General features: G+C 32.7%; 1 protein-coding gene across 1 annotated transcript; it reads left to right on the forward strand.

Moving 5' to 3' along the window:
* The first annotated feature begins 1,307 nt into the window (after positions 1–1,307).
* On the forward strand, positions 1,308–6,967 carry LOC137921466 (cuticle protein 3-like). Its single transcript, XM_068764236.1, has 4 exons — positions 1,308–1,342; positions 2,237–2,417; positions 3,664–3,891; positions 6,767–6,967. The coding sequence occupies exons 1-4, from the start codon at positions 1,334–1,336 to the stop codon at positions 6,877–6,879; spliced, it is 531 nt and encodes a 176-aa protein (XP_068620337.1). The 5' UTR covers positions 1,308–1,333; the 3' UTR covers positions 6,880–6,967.
* Positions 6,968–14,602: the final 7,635 nt, after the last annotated feature.

A 14,602-nucleotide genomic window follows, 5' to 3' on the forward strand; every position in this document is an offset into this window, starting at 1 on the left:
TAAGTAAATAAGTTAAACATTAATTTAATGTCAACAAGTTTGTTTAAAGGACCTATTAGGTTTTTTAACCTATTCCCGTTACGCTAACATCAAGTTTTAGGCCTCTCTCAAAGAAATCTATGGAGGGATATACCATAATTGTAGTAATAATCTTATATAATTAAATAAAATTGTACCTAGCCACCTAAGAGTAAAAAAGATGCGGAAAGGAAGGCGATGAAAGCAAGAAGGAATGAAAGAACAAAAAAAATTGCAAGATATTGTGAAGGATAAAAGGAAAGAATAAAAAAAATTGAGAAGAATGAAAGTGAGTGTAGAATAAAGATGAAGAAGAAAAAAATCTTATATAATTAAAGCACTAAATGTGAATTATATAATATTGTATCCGGGAAATCAAAGCCGCGACCTACTGTTATAAGTTTCAGTCGTCTACCGTTGGGCTACCACTGCCCAATATTTAAATGCAACAGAAAATAGAATTTACAACGTTTTATATCCTAAGGTTTTGTAATAATAACAAACGTTTTGTAATAAGTTTTATTTATTTATTAAGATTCAAAATCGTTACATAGTTTTGATAGTACAACGACTGTCGAATAATCTAACGTAATAAAAATTTTAATGTCTTTATTATAGTTATTTTAAATTGTATCTAAAGAGGGAGATATTAAGATTAATATACATATTAATCTTATTTAAACTATGACACATATTATGACATAAATATATATGTAAACATACATTTACAGAAATATGATCTACAGTTGATAGATGAGTCACACAAAATATTTTTTTTAATTTCAACACTTATTAAATAAACTGAAAAATTAAAAATTATTATGGATTAATTAGTGATAAAGCTGTTGATTAAAATAAATACTGAAATTTAATATTAAAGTAAGGACCACAAAATAATTAAGAAAAATGATTAATGATATTTTGTGTGATATTCTACGTAACACAACTTTCATTAAAACAGAATACACAATATTCGTAAGTAAAGTTAGTTTTACACAATTATAAAAAGCTCACAAAGTTCTCAAATTTACGTAAGACGAAATCATAAAATATTTATCGAAGATGTTTTCACATTACACCTGCATTATATTGATTTATCTTGTATTAATTTTATGTACAAATCAAGAGCGTCGTTTGAATATTCCCGAGGTGTACATTCAGGTAAGCCCGCACCTGTACTGTACGAACTCTCGTGGCTTTGGCTGAGAGAGATCCTCTGACCTTGGCCCTGGTATCACCCAAACCGGGGACCTATATAAACGGGACCCAGCGTCTGTTGAGACACTCATCGATTGATATTTGGAGAGATAACAACATGCAATTGGTACGTCCTTAAAAATAACTTCGATCATTTTTATATGTCACGATATTGAACTATTTTATTTTGTTATGTTTTTAAATGCTGCTAATCAAAATAGTCGTTTAAATTCGCTATTGTCTAATATACTTTTTACTGCAGTTTTAAAATTTATAACAATTGACTTTGTTTTTATTGCAATATATATATATTGATATAGATCTTTCGCCAATGTACATGAAAGTGTTCTTTCAATAACAATTCAATAAGTGTGGTGCGACTTAAATTTTCTTTACTAATTTAAAATGGCATATCTTTTTTACTTGTCTATCTGTTTTAATAGTTAACAATGACATTTATATATTTGTTTTATTTCTATAACAACTGAATTACTTTAAATTTTACTCACTTAACTAAATACTAGACTTTCTTTGTCATAGATCGAATATATATATACATAGGTTATAACTATGAGTATATACATGCATATGTTTAGGTATATATAGTTATATATAGGATTACAGGTATACTCTATGACATTATTTGTGACAATATGTATCCTGTAAAATCAGATCCTATTTAACTCTATAATGATCTAGCATGTAGCTTTTTTAACTGCAAATATTTAAGTGATTGTTTACAAGTGTAAAAGTTTTAAATGAGTGAATATTTAGTTCATTGGTCAGCAAAAAGCTTTAAAGCTTTAACACCAATTTCAAATCACGCGATATAAAGTGATAAGTTTAAAATTAGTTATATTTTTTTACTTTTGTAACAGGTTTAATTTTATTATAACAATCTCAATTTTTCTTACCATATTTATTAATTCTGGGTGTACCCACTATTAATTGACAGCAAATGAGGATATAAATTTTCTCCTTTAAAGCCTTCACATTAATAATTTACATGTATGCTTTTCAGATTGTACTAGCCGCTTTTGTGGGTGTGTGTGTGGCCGGCGCACTACCCCCTTACAATCCGCAGTACCGGTACTATCAGGACCTGAGGCCTAGGGCTGCGTTGGAGAGGAACGCGGCTATCCTGAGGTCGGACTCCGAAGTCAACGAACAGGGTTACCGCTATGCTTATGAGACGGAGAACGGTTCGTACCATTCATCTTTTATTCTACTACTACTCTTCAATTTTTTGTTTCTATACAGATAATATTTTGTTCTTAATGTCAAATAATATTTTTTTTTTTAAATTTAATGTTACAAAGTTTTTCTCTAACATAGTCAGAGCCTTATATTTCTAAATTACAATTTCTAGACGGGGGGGGGGGGAATCCTCAAATGGACGCCTGGGAATGGAGGGCCCGGGCAGTTTTAGACTTTTATTAAATAATTAATATTGTATGAATATATCCATCTGTGCGTTTTAGTCTTGTGACAAAATATTTTAGATTTATCTCAATACGTCAATTATTTTCATTTTTATTTCAATTCAAGTTTATTTATTTAAATTCATACATAATATCGTACTTACTATTTTCAGAAACGTAAATAAATATTGTGCAAAAGTGACGTACATGTATGTATGTGAAAATAATAATTTTTAATATTGATGCCACAAACAATATACGAATGTTTTTGCGATTTTTATCGATACAAAATAAATATTACAATATTCTTATATAGATCTATATATATATATATATATATATATATATATATATATATATATATATATATATATATATATATATATATATATATATAATTTTTAATATATATATATTAAAAATTCTTTTTTTCACTTAGTTATAGCTGTGATTTGATCGGATTTTTGGATTCCTAGTCCACGCACTATGTTATTACATGCTTTAAAAGGGGTGAATGTGAAACTCACTTATATATCTATTTACTTAAGTCATTTTCAATCACTATATATAATAACGCAAATGTTCATAAACAGTGAATTAAAAAACTGATAGGTATATAGTAGCAATAGTTACTAAGCCAGTACGGTATTGCGTTACCTTGTCTATTTTGGCAGACGCTTAGTTAGATGTTCCTGAAGATTTTTCAGGCTTTGACCATAAAGATCACTGTACAGGCATTTTTACAGTCTCCTCCCATCTATACTCCTAAGGCACTTTATTGGCATTTAGAGACGACATTATTAGCTCTCTCAACAAAACCATTTACTCTACTAGTGTCATCAACTCCCTTCATTGTAACGTCTTTCTTTAGTACAACGCGCCAGAGCAATTTTAAATTTGATAAGAATTGCTTATACGTTCTTCAGGAGCTAAAGTTCAGTTGAGAAAATATCCTGAAAATTCTTCTCCTTCTTCGACACCATATTTCAAATGCTCTATTTAAATCCATTCAAATGTAATTTTTCAGGAATCCAAGCGGAGGAAGCAGGGCGGGAAGCAAACGGAATCCAAGCTCAAGGAGCCTACTCCTATGTAGGTGATGACGGTCAGGTGTACAGCGTGAGGTACACCGCAGATGTGAACGGATTCCAGCCCCAGGGCGCTCACCTTCCCACTCCGCCTCCCATTCCTGAAGCCATCGCACGATCTCTCCAGGAGAACGCGAAAGCAGAGGCCAGTGGTATCTTTGATGATGGTAAGTTGGATTTACTTAAACTATTATTTTTTTTTAATGGCCCCCGCTATTGGGGGCCTCTCGTACCCCTACATTTGGTGGGACAGAGACTTTATGGGCAATTTTATTTATTCACATAATTATTTTTTATTTTCATTCTGTACTTTCATACTTGAAATAATCTTTTATTCTATTATTTCATGCCACAATTCTGCTTTCTTTCCCTTTTGCTCTGTTTACCTTTCTTTCATCCTCTTTTCATTTTACATTTTCTTAATTTCTATTTTTATTGTATCACATTTTTATCTATTCTATATGACAGTTTTATATTATTTTATTTTTTTAACTTGTCTTGTTAGTTTTTATTTGTTGTCTATCTTAAACTATTATTACTTCTATCACACGCTTCACACTTTCACGTTCATAGACGCCACTTCTACCCGCTTGTGGTCGCCACTCCAAAACCTTTCGGTCCCAACGTCCATAAGTTGCAAAGGCGTTATTACTTCTAATCGTGCTAAGCCTTACACAGATGTTATTTAGTATTTTGTTATGATAAGATATAGTTCAATTTAACGCAATAGAAGATAGACTATATTACACATTGTCATATCTGTGAAAAAATGCATTTGTTCCTTTGAAATATATGTTGTTTCGGCCTACTAACGCCCACTGCAAGGCATAGATAAGATATTAATGGGGATATATCGTAATCTTCACGCTAAACAGGCGAGTTGTTGATCGCACTGTGGTATTATGATACGAAGAGGACGCTGCTGCTCATCATATACAAATATTTATATTTAATACATAAAGTGTGAATTATATATTGTTTTTCGTAAATCGAACCCATTACCTACGTTCGCAAGTCTCTGAACTCTACTACTGAGCAATTACTGCTTTAAAATTATAAGGCAACAATCTTTAATATGGTGTCGAGAAATTAAAAGTATTAAGTCTTGCACAATTGTCTTGTCTTGCACAAAGCGTTTGTATTCGACTTTGAGACCTTTTTAAATTTGGAATATTCATATAACTAACTCCTAAATTACGATTAAGACAATTAAAATTTTGTGAAATTCGAACAGTGGTTAATACTTTGTTACTTTTATTCAATTTGAGTACTTAATATATGTAATAATTATTTTTATTTTCATAATATCAGAATAACATCAAACTTACTACATAAATAAACTCTCTACAATAAGCAAAGTCTGGGCCGTAGAGTGAATAAGGTTAAAATAACATTTTAGACTAGAATGCAATGTTAGACAATACCGAAATAAAATTAGATAAAATCTAAGTACAGACAATTAGTTATAAGCAGTTGTAGTGCAGCGGTAGAGCACTGTCTCTTGCGATTATAGATCCTGGGTTCTATTCCCGAGGTACAGAATGATATAATTCACACTTTGTGCATTAATTATATAGAATTGCCACTGCTCAAGTTTCGATGGGCAGCAGCTTCCTTCGTGTACCGTATTACTACACTATAATCGCCAACCCGCCTGACATGGCGAATATGGTATATCCATAGATATCTTTAAGGGAGATGCAGTGGGGCGTTGTCTGAAACAACAACGACAGACAATTAAAAGTAATGCAGACAATAGTCAAGTAAAAAAAATATCTGCAACGGTGTCTATGTCTATGTATATATATATATATATATATATATATATATATATATTTATATATATATATAATATTAATAAGTCCATTATTTATAGATTTCTACCTTTCTTATAGTTTAGGCAAAAAAATTATTAATTTTATATATATTTTTTACATAAATAAAGCCTCATTAATGTGTGGGATTGTCAAATAATAAAGATGACGTTCCCGAACACAAGTCTTTATTTTATTCTTAGCAGCGTAACAATCTTTTCTCTATATTTCTCGTGGCATTACATTGACTTGACGGTCAAACGTCAGGAAAAAATGACAAATAAGGTACTTTAATGAAGTTATAAGTAAAAAAAAGTTAAAATAATTATATCTTTAATGCATATAGATGTGTACAATATAAAGTACTGTCGTAAGTTTAGTCATGTATTCCTTGTTGTTGATCGAAACATTATTTTAGGAATCCTTGTGTGTCCCAATTAATCATGAAGCAATGTTCGCCGGAATGTAATGAGCACTTTGATATACTTAAATTAATATATTTATTAGTACACGGTAATTATTACAGAGCAGGAATTGTTATGGTTGCTTGTACAATGCAATAGTTGTGTTCAGGAAAATGCCAAATTCTAATAAACTTTCTCTGTTGGTAGTCCGTTGTATTCGTCACGGAGCGAGTTAATCAATTTGTCCTTATTGTAAATATTTATGTAACATACATGTATATATATATATATTTATATATACATATATATACATATACATACATATATATACGCGCTGAAGTGCCAGTCACCTATAACGAACGTTAAGCCATAAAGGAACTCTACAGGCCACATGTTGGTTCATCACTTTCCGAACAACATCATCTTCATTTCAGCTGTTGGACATTCGCTGCCCGACATAGGCCTCTTCTATAGGTTTTCAATAGAACCGCAAGTAATTGGCTTGCATCTAGCATCTTCCGATGATATTAATAAGGCTGTCTGTCCCCGTTGTAGGCGTATTACGAAGCGTTTGCCGGCCACAGTATCTATTTATTCTGAGCGTTATATGCTTGCCTACTGCAAATTTAACTTGCCAATTTACTGGGCTATACTCGTATCTGATGCTTTCGTTCGTGCACGGATTTCCTAATTTATTGTTCGATCTCGTAGAGAAATTTTCAAACCTCATCCAACATTCTATTATATCAAATATATTTATCTTTTGTTAACCTTTTAGACTTTTAATAACAAGCCGGTTCATGAACTTTTTTTTTAATTTCCAGGCAGTTACCGCGGAGATAAATACTCGGATGCAGTCAGCGTGGCAGCCGCACGTGCCCGTCTGAACTATCCATACAAAGTTTACCCCGGATTCCCTTACAGGACCTATCAGTAACGCTTCGAACCTATATACCGTGCCATCGTTTTTTAGCTTAAGGTTGTATAGTCCTCATTTCTCGAAATAAAATGATTTCATATTATTCTTTTACTCTATTTTTAATTGAATTCCTTCCTGATACATCTTACACTCCAATGTCTATTTCTTTTATTAACGTAAAAGTTTTAAATGAGTTAATATGTATATATATATAAAGCTCAATTGTTAGTTTGTTATCATTATTTTAATAGTAAACAATAATGAGTTTTAAATTACAGTACCAAAACATACTTAATTCCAAATTTAAAAATACTCCTTCTTATTATATAATTACGTTATTTATTTACTATGGAGCCATTGATTTTCTTAACCAAATAAGCAATACATTCTTCACCTTTTTAACGCCTTTTTACCGGTATAGTTTGTTAAATGCTGAAACTTGTGATGACCCTATATTGTAAACATCGTCAATTTTCATGTAACTAATTCTAAGAGGTTTCTAAATAATCAAAATTAAATTAAAATAATATAAAATTAAAGATAATAAACCTCGATTCTTTGTCCAACAGGTTACAGATCTATTCTTAAACAGATAACAGTTTTCTTCGTCTCTAATTTTACAGAGATTGACAAATTTGTTGATGATGCGATTTAGAAACAAAATAGATATAAATCTCTGAAATATCTATACCCAGTCTGACTAATTAACCTCTCTATTATCTTTAACAAGAGTAGTAGAAGAAGTAATAACTTTTAATGAAGCATTTACATCATTATCGGATTCTATCTTTAGAAACTAAAAACCGTCAACTAGTTTTATTGTTAACATAACTCTACATGATGTGACACTAAAATGATTTCTAAAACTCAACACCGTGATATTTGCACAACATCATGCTACGTCACCTAACATTCACAGCTGCAAACAACCATTTATATAAGAAAAGGACTGATATTTAGCCACTTCCGCACATGCAGTGGTAGTCGTGCAATGAAAGGCACCGCCCGCCAGCCCGCTGATAAATGCGTATGCGGCAAACAATGCGAATCACACAACCGCCACCGCCAAATCACTCAAAACGTGTTTCACCCCTCCACGGGGCATCTTCAGGAGTTATGTTACACCGATTAGTGCCAAACACAGAGTGGGTTTGTTGCACTTTTGTTGTCTCTGGCGGGCAGTGCATTTCATTGCACGACCACCACTGCATGTGCGGAAGTGGCTAAATATTGGTCCTTTTCTTACTTAGGATGGACTTCCGCGAGGTAACACCTGATTCCATTAAATAAGCATTTATATGTTTGTCAGTTCACGTAACTTGAATATTAAAAAATATATGTTTTACCAGTGATGACTTACGGCGCAAATGCGTTATGTATCTCTTCGGGTTTGATTGGCAAGCTCACAGTTGCTCAAATAGCAATAGAGATAGCGATGTTTGAGATTAATCTACGAGTTTTGCTTCGAGATCGAATTAGAAATGAACGTAGCTCAAAGAATTGCTCGTTTAAAATGGCAGTAGGCGTGGCGCACCGCTAGTGGCCATTAGTTGCCTTGGGGCTGAAAGGGTGGGACATGGGTACGATCCCCTAAGTGTACAGACGTCATAGTTGAGGTCGAGGGTACATCGTGGCGATCTTAGAGCTTATGCCTTGCAATGATCCATCGGCTGAAAAGAAGAATCTACGAGATCGAATTAGGAATATAGAGATATGCAGATGAATGAATGTAACGGATACAGCCTAGTGGATTGTCAACAGTAGTCCGTTGAGGCGCTAAGATCAGTGAAGATAACGGTTCGGCATGCCAAGGAATTCAAGATTCAAATGAAGATCCAAAATATCTTTATTCAAATAGGCTAAGTAAGAAAAGGGCCAATATTTAGCCACTTCCGCACATACAGTGGTAGTCGTGCAACAAAGTGCACCGCCCGCCCAAACACAGAGTCCACACTGTGTACAAGCACAAGAGCACTAATCGGTGTAACATAACACCTGAAGATGCCCCGTGGAGGGGCGAAACACGTGTTGAGTGATTTGACGGTGGCGGTTGCGTAATTCGCATTGTTTGCCGCATACGCATTTATCAGCGGGGTGGCGAGCGGTGCACTTTGTTGCACGACTACCACTGCAAATGTGGAAGTGGTTAAGTATTGGTCCTTTTCTTACTTAGGATGGACTTCCGCGAGGTAACGCCTGATTCCATTAAATATCAAATAGGCTAATACATACACTTTTTAATCGTTGATTATTTGAACGCTATAAATAGTAAATCACCACCAGCTCGGAACGCTGGTCTTATAAGAAGAGCCGGCAACTCAAACAGTTGCTCTGCTCTATTAAATAAAATTTAACAATTTTGAACGTGTACATTATAATAATAATGTAAATGAGTCAACAAACAAAGTCAACTTTTCGATCAACTAAATACTCTTGAATTATAAGATTTATTTAATAACATACCTTTAATTTTAGATTTAAAGCTTGGAAACGGTAGGTCTAAGATATCTCTTGGAACTTTATTTTAAATGCGTACACCTATACCCTGTTAATCATCCCATGTTAACACTTTTAGAACAGAGTAAGATATATACTCACAAGGAGAATTTTTTAAGGTAGTCGTAAAACATTTGATGCAGACCATTTCCAATCCGGTCTTAGTGAAAATCTAGGCCGGAGACCAACGTCAATCAGTGATCATACCACGGCTAAAATAAGGAAAAAAGGATAGTCCTATTAGAATCACAATTGTGAGAAAAAATGCTTAAGGAATCTCCAATAGTCTTAATAAGTTATACTTAATTTACTAAGCAACGGTAGAGTATTGAGACTTATTATCGTATGTCGCTGGTTCAATTCCCGGGATAGAATCTGATATATAATCCACACTTAATGCATTTATTATACATAATTAGGGTATATAAAATGTTTTATTGTTCCAATAGTAGTAAATATAGCATGAATTCTTCTGAATTTGACTATCTAATATTATATTCCCATAATGTCAGAATAACAACAAATTTACTACATAACAAAACTCTATAAAAGTAGTCTGGGTCGTTGAGTGAACAAGGTTGAAATAACATTTTAAACTAGAATGCAATGTTAGACAATATTGAAAGAAGATTAGATAAGATCTATGTACAGACAATTAGCTATAAGCAGTTGTAGTCCAGTAGGTCGCGGGTTCAATTCCTGGGGTTCTTCGAAACGATTTATACATAAATGTACAACTAATTTATACCCCAATATGCTTAATGATTCAGGCGTTACTATGCGGAAGTCCATCCTTACTAAGAAAGGGACTAATATGTAGCTACTTCGCTATGCAGCAGTATTCGTGCAATGAAGTGCACCGCCCGCCAGCCCGCTAATAAATACGCGTGCGGTAAACTTTGCGAAACACAACTACCACCGTTAATTTACTCTACACGTGTTTCACCCCTCCACGGGGCATCCTCAGGTGATGTTACCCTAACTAGTGCCAAACACAGAGTAGAAGCGAATAAAGAACTTAATATCATTTATACAATTGCGGTTGCAAATGCTTGCGAGCGGCTAATGGTGGGTGGTCATATTGAGAAGAAGGTAAACCAACAGGCGAGGGGTCTTTTATACCCAGCGCCACCTAGTTTATTATATTAAGAACCAAAATCTGAAAAAGTATCTAAGATATTAAGGGACAGCGGCGTTTATGTGGCGTTCAGAACTAACAACACTATTCGCTGTGCGGTTTGCAACGGCAAAGAGACATGAAACTAAATTTGCGAGTGTTGGTCACAGCTTCAACTCTCGGAATACATTGTTAAATAATTTATACTTTGTGCAGTATTTATATAGAATTGCCACTGCTATTAAAGAAGTTTCCAGAGGATGAGTAGCAGCGTCTTCTGTGTACAATAATACCACACTGCGGTTGATATTTTGCCTGCCAGAATGAAGATATAGATAGAGAAAATATAGATGTCTTTGGGGGCGGCCTAAGACTTACTTATATTAATTACATACGCTATAACACCACCAAGCTATGACTTAGATATAGCTAATTAGATTAGCTTAGATTAGCTTTTAAATTCGTGATATCTGATATTTAAATACAATGAAACCGTCATGTTATCGTTACCATAATTCAAACATATTATTTGTGTTATATAAATATGTATAAAAAACTTTATTGCTTATAACTACAGTTCTGTTACAGTAAAGCAACTTACATGTTTAACATATTTTACATTTAAGCCAGTGTTTATGTAATAAGAAATCTCAACTTGAATTGCATTACACATATTCCATTGTAGTTATTACAGTGTTACGTTGCGAATTTATTTCTTTGAGAAAATTTTAGTTTTACAAAAAATATTCTGTGCGAATGTGGAATATTTTGAATTATTTCCTTCAATTGTAGAATTTAGCAATTAGTATAGTCTAGTGTAACAAGTTGATGTCACAGTGTAAGTAATAAACAGAGTACTAACTTGGATAAATTTTTTTCAGTTTAAGATTGTTTTAATTTAATCTGCATATTTATGGCTGCTGGGTCCCAAGAGTCTGGAGAGGAGACCACAGTCCGACAGGCGCAGCGTAAGACGTCTATCTGCAAGAAGAATGCAAGCCGCTTCCAACCGGTCCTATCGCGAGTCGACTCCGAATGCCGTTTAGGCAAGAAGATTGAGTAGGCGACCATCACCTCCATCATATTAGAGGAAGAAGAAAGAAAATCCTTTCTCATCTACTAAGTAAGAAGGTAGCCAAAACCGTAATAGAGGGAAATAAAACTTAATTTTAGGCTCAAATATTGTCAGATAGGAAATTAAATAGTAAGTAAGCTCTAAAGTAAGGAAAGAAATTAAATTAAATTGTAAATAAAAATATTGCAATAAGTAGAATAAAAGATAAAAACTGTGATAAAAAATGTAAATAATAGAATGTAAAGCTGCATAAAAATGAGATGTAAAGAAAATTGTTAATAAAGATACCTAATATGAGTGATAGAGGATGGATGTATGGCGAATGGAACGAGAATAGAAAATGTGATGAATGAAAGAAGAGAAAAATAGTAAAAAAAGAGCGTGAAAAAATCAATAAAGAAAATGAAGGCCCCTGTCCTTCCCAGAGATAGGGATACGCGAGGCCCAATAGTGGGGCCATTAAATAGAAAAAAAAACCGGTCCTGTAGAAAGTCTCATGTGAAGGCCTGGGCCCAGTTGTGGACGTCCTATAATATATTTATATATTTTGTAATAGAGTTAACATTTAGAAACTTATTTTTAAATTTGAATTTAAAAGAAATATTATGTATGTAAAACCTCCTTAACATTGTAGATAAAATCGAATTACACTAACAAAACTAGTTCTCATACAAAAATTGATACAAAAAGAATAAATGTATATTAACACTAATTATTGTAATACACAGAAATCGTACATTGAATTAGAAAAATCATAATAGTGTGATATTTTAAAATAGGTATATACATATGTATTTTTTTACACCTTAAGCACATCGATGATTGTTAAGTGTCTTGCGTGAATTCTTTATGATTATTATACTCGTAATATTACATAATATTATAATTATATAATACCGTCAATTTAGATATAGAATCGAATACACAATGTATTATAAAAAAAAGTCTCATGTTCATATTTAAAATCGCATTACGTCATACGTTTTATTCGTTGGCACGCTTCGATATAAAGTTCATATATTTTATCGTTTTAAGAATATCTTTCTATCTAGTCTTTGTTTGAGCAATATACAGTACTTCCTTTCTTTCAGATTTTTTACTTGTGTTCTTTATTACATTCTCTTCTTTCTTCCTTTATTTATTTTTATGTCTTATATTATTTTATAGCATTTAATGCTTGTAAAATATTTATTATTCTCTGTTACAAAAGTTATTATCGAATATACAAGATATTCTTTAAAAAACTAAGACGCCAAAACTCAAAATACTTCATAATATCTACAGTACCCGGCGATAAATATTGCACATCTACACATCGACCTTTGGAAAGAGACAATCAGCTAATTTCGGTTTCGTAGAGCATTATCTCTGTCCCACACTGTCTATGTGACGTTTTATCAGTCGTGCGACAGAGATAACGCACTACAAAGCCGAAGCTAGCCGATTGTCTCTTTCTGAAGGCCGATGTGCAATATTTATCGCCGGGTATTGTAACAATTATCAGGATCAGAATTACAAATACTGTTTTTTCGCATAATTATAACACAAGCTCTGTTATCAGGTACTCTGTATAATACAAGGCTTTTATGATCCATTGTTTTTCGTATTTGAGAGAGATAAAGCATTGTTTGCATATCTCCCGACATAATGTATTCATCCATCTGTCGCTATTTTCCTAATTACAGATGCCTCAATTTTGTAGACAGAAAGCTGCGAATATTACTTTGAACCGCTATACAGGATGATTATATATCGTTGTAAAAACTTTAAAGAAGTCAAAAAGTTATATTGCTTTTACACCCATATCTAATCATCATCATTGTAACTTTTAACAGAACACTTATTGATAGTCAACTTATAATTTTTTTTTAATCTAGTTTATTTTTGACCCTGCTCTGCTTCGCGAAGTATTATAGTTGGGAAGAAGAAGCAGGAAGAAACTTTACAGCAGCACATATTTTTATAAAGTTTAACACAGATTAATAAATATACAGATATATAACAGATATTGCCTAAATGAAATCAAAATAATCAGGCGACATCACTGCCAAGGGTTCTAATCCTTTAAATATTTGTTTATTGAATTTATTTTTATATGGATTTTTTATTTTGTTATAAAAATAAAAAAACGGAATAGTAGTACAATAAAGTTTTGTGGTTGTCTGAGTACTATAAAATGTACTAGATTAATTAATTTATTGCACATTTAGTGCACTTTGTTGCACGACAACTACTGCATGTGCGGAAGTGGCTAAATATTGGTCCTTTTCTTACTTCTGTGAACTCATATCAGATGAAGCTGTAAAAGCCTTAGAATATAATAGCACGAAAATAATCATATCGAAACGAAGAAAAATAATTAAAAGATACTGAATAATTTTTTTTTATTCAATTTATTTATTCTATAAAGTAAATTAAAACACCTGCGAATATTTGACAGCAATCGAGACCAAAAAAGGACTTGTGTTTTTTCTACATTTTGTCATTGCTTTTTGTTAGTTTTAATGAGAAAAATATTTTATTCCAGGGGTAAAAAAGGAATTTGTAGGGAATAAATAAAATCACACTTGATGCTATAGGACAGGGCCTCCAATGCTTTATCCGATTACCAGCGCTTTCAACTGTTTCTCGTGCTAAGGACAGAACAGAACGAGCACTAAAAGGTAAAGTAACAATAAATATTTCGACGGATCTAGTATTTGTCTTTGCTGTGAAATACTAGAAAAATTAGGGCATTCGTGGATGGCCAATAACGATTACTGAGGAATCTGTTCGAGCGGGAGGTTAAATATCCTGTCACCAAAATTTGACATTAATTTATATGACACTCCAAATTATTTTCTGTTCCAAATTCAAATTCACAATATCTTTATTGACGTAGGCATTTACATACACTTTTGAATCGTCGATTATTTCAAAATCATAAGCATTAAGCTACCATCGGTTCCGATCTCCTGAGAAGAGCCGGCAAAACCACAACAATTGCTCTTTTTGAACAAAATGTTACAATTTTTGATATGTATGTTATAATATCAACCATATAAACGAGACAA

Source organism: Battus philenor, unplaced genomic scaffold (genome assembly GCF_028537555.1).
Source record: "Battus philenor isolate CCGP_79_NKW_IND1 unplaced genomic scaffold, ilBatPhil1.0.hap1 SCAF_19, whole genome shotgun sequence".
Lineage (NCBI taxonomy): Eukaryota > Metazoa > Arthropoda > Insecta > Lepidoptera > Papilionidae > Battus > Battus philenor.

What these genes read in the sequence shown, in the direction of transcription:
- LOC137921466 (XM_068764236.1), top strand. An exon ending in TGCTTATGAGACGGAGAACG is followed by an intron (nt 2,418 to 3,663) that starts GTTCGTACCATT and finishes GTAATTTTTCAG; the next exon opens with GAATCCAAGCGGAGGAAGCA. An exon ending in CAGTGGTATCTTTGATGATG is followed by an intron (nt 3,892 to 6,766) that starts GTAAGTTGGATT and finishes TTTAATTTCCAG; the next exon opens with GCAGTTACCGCGGAGATAAA.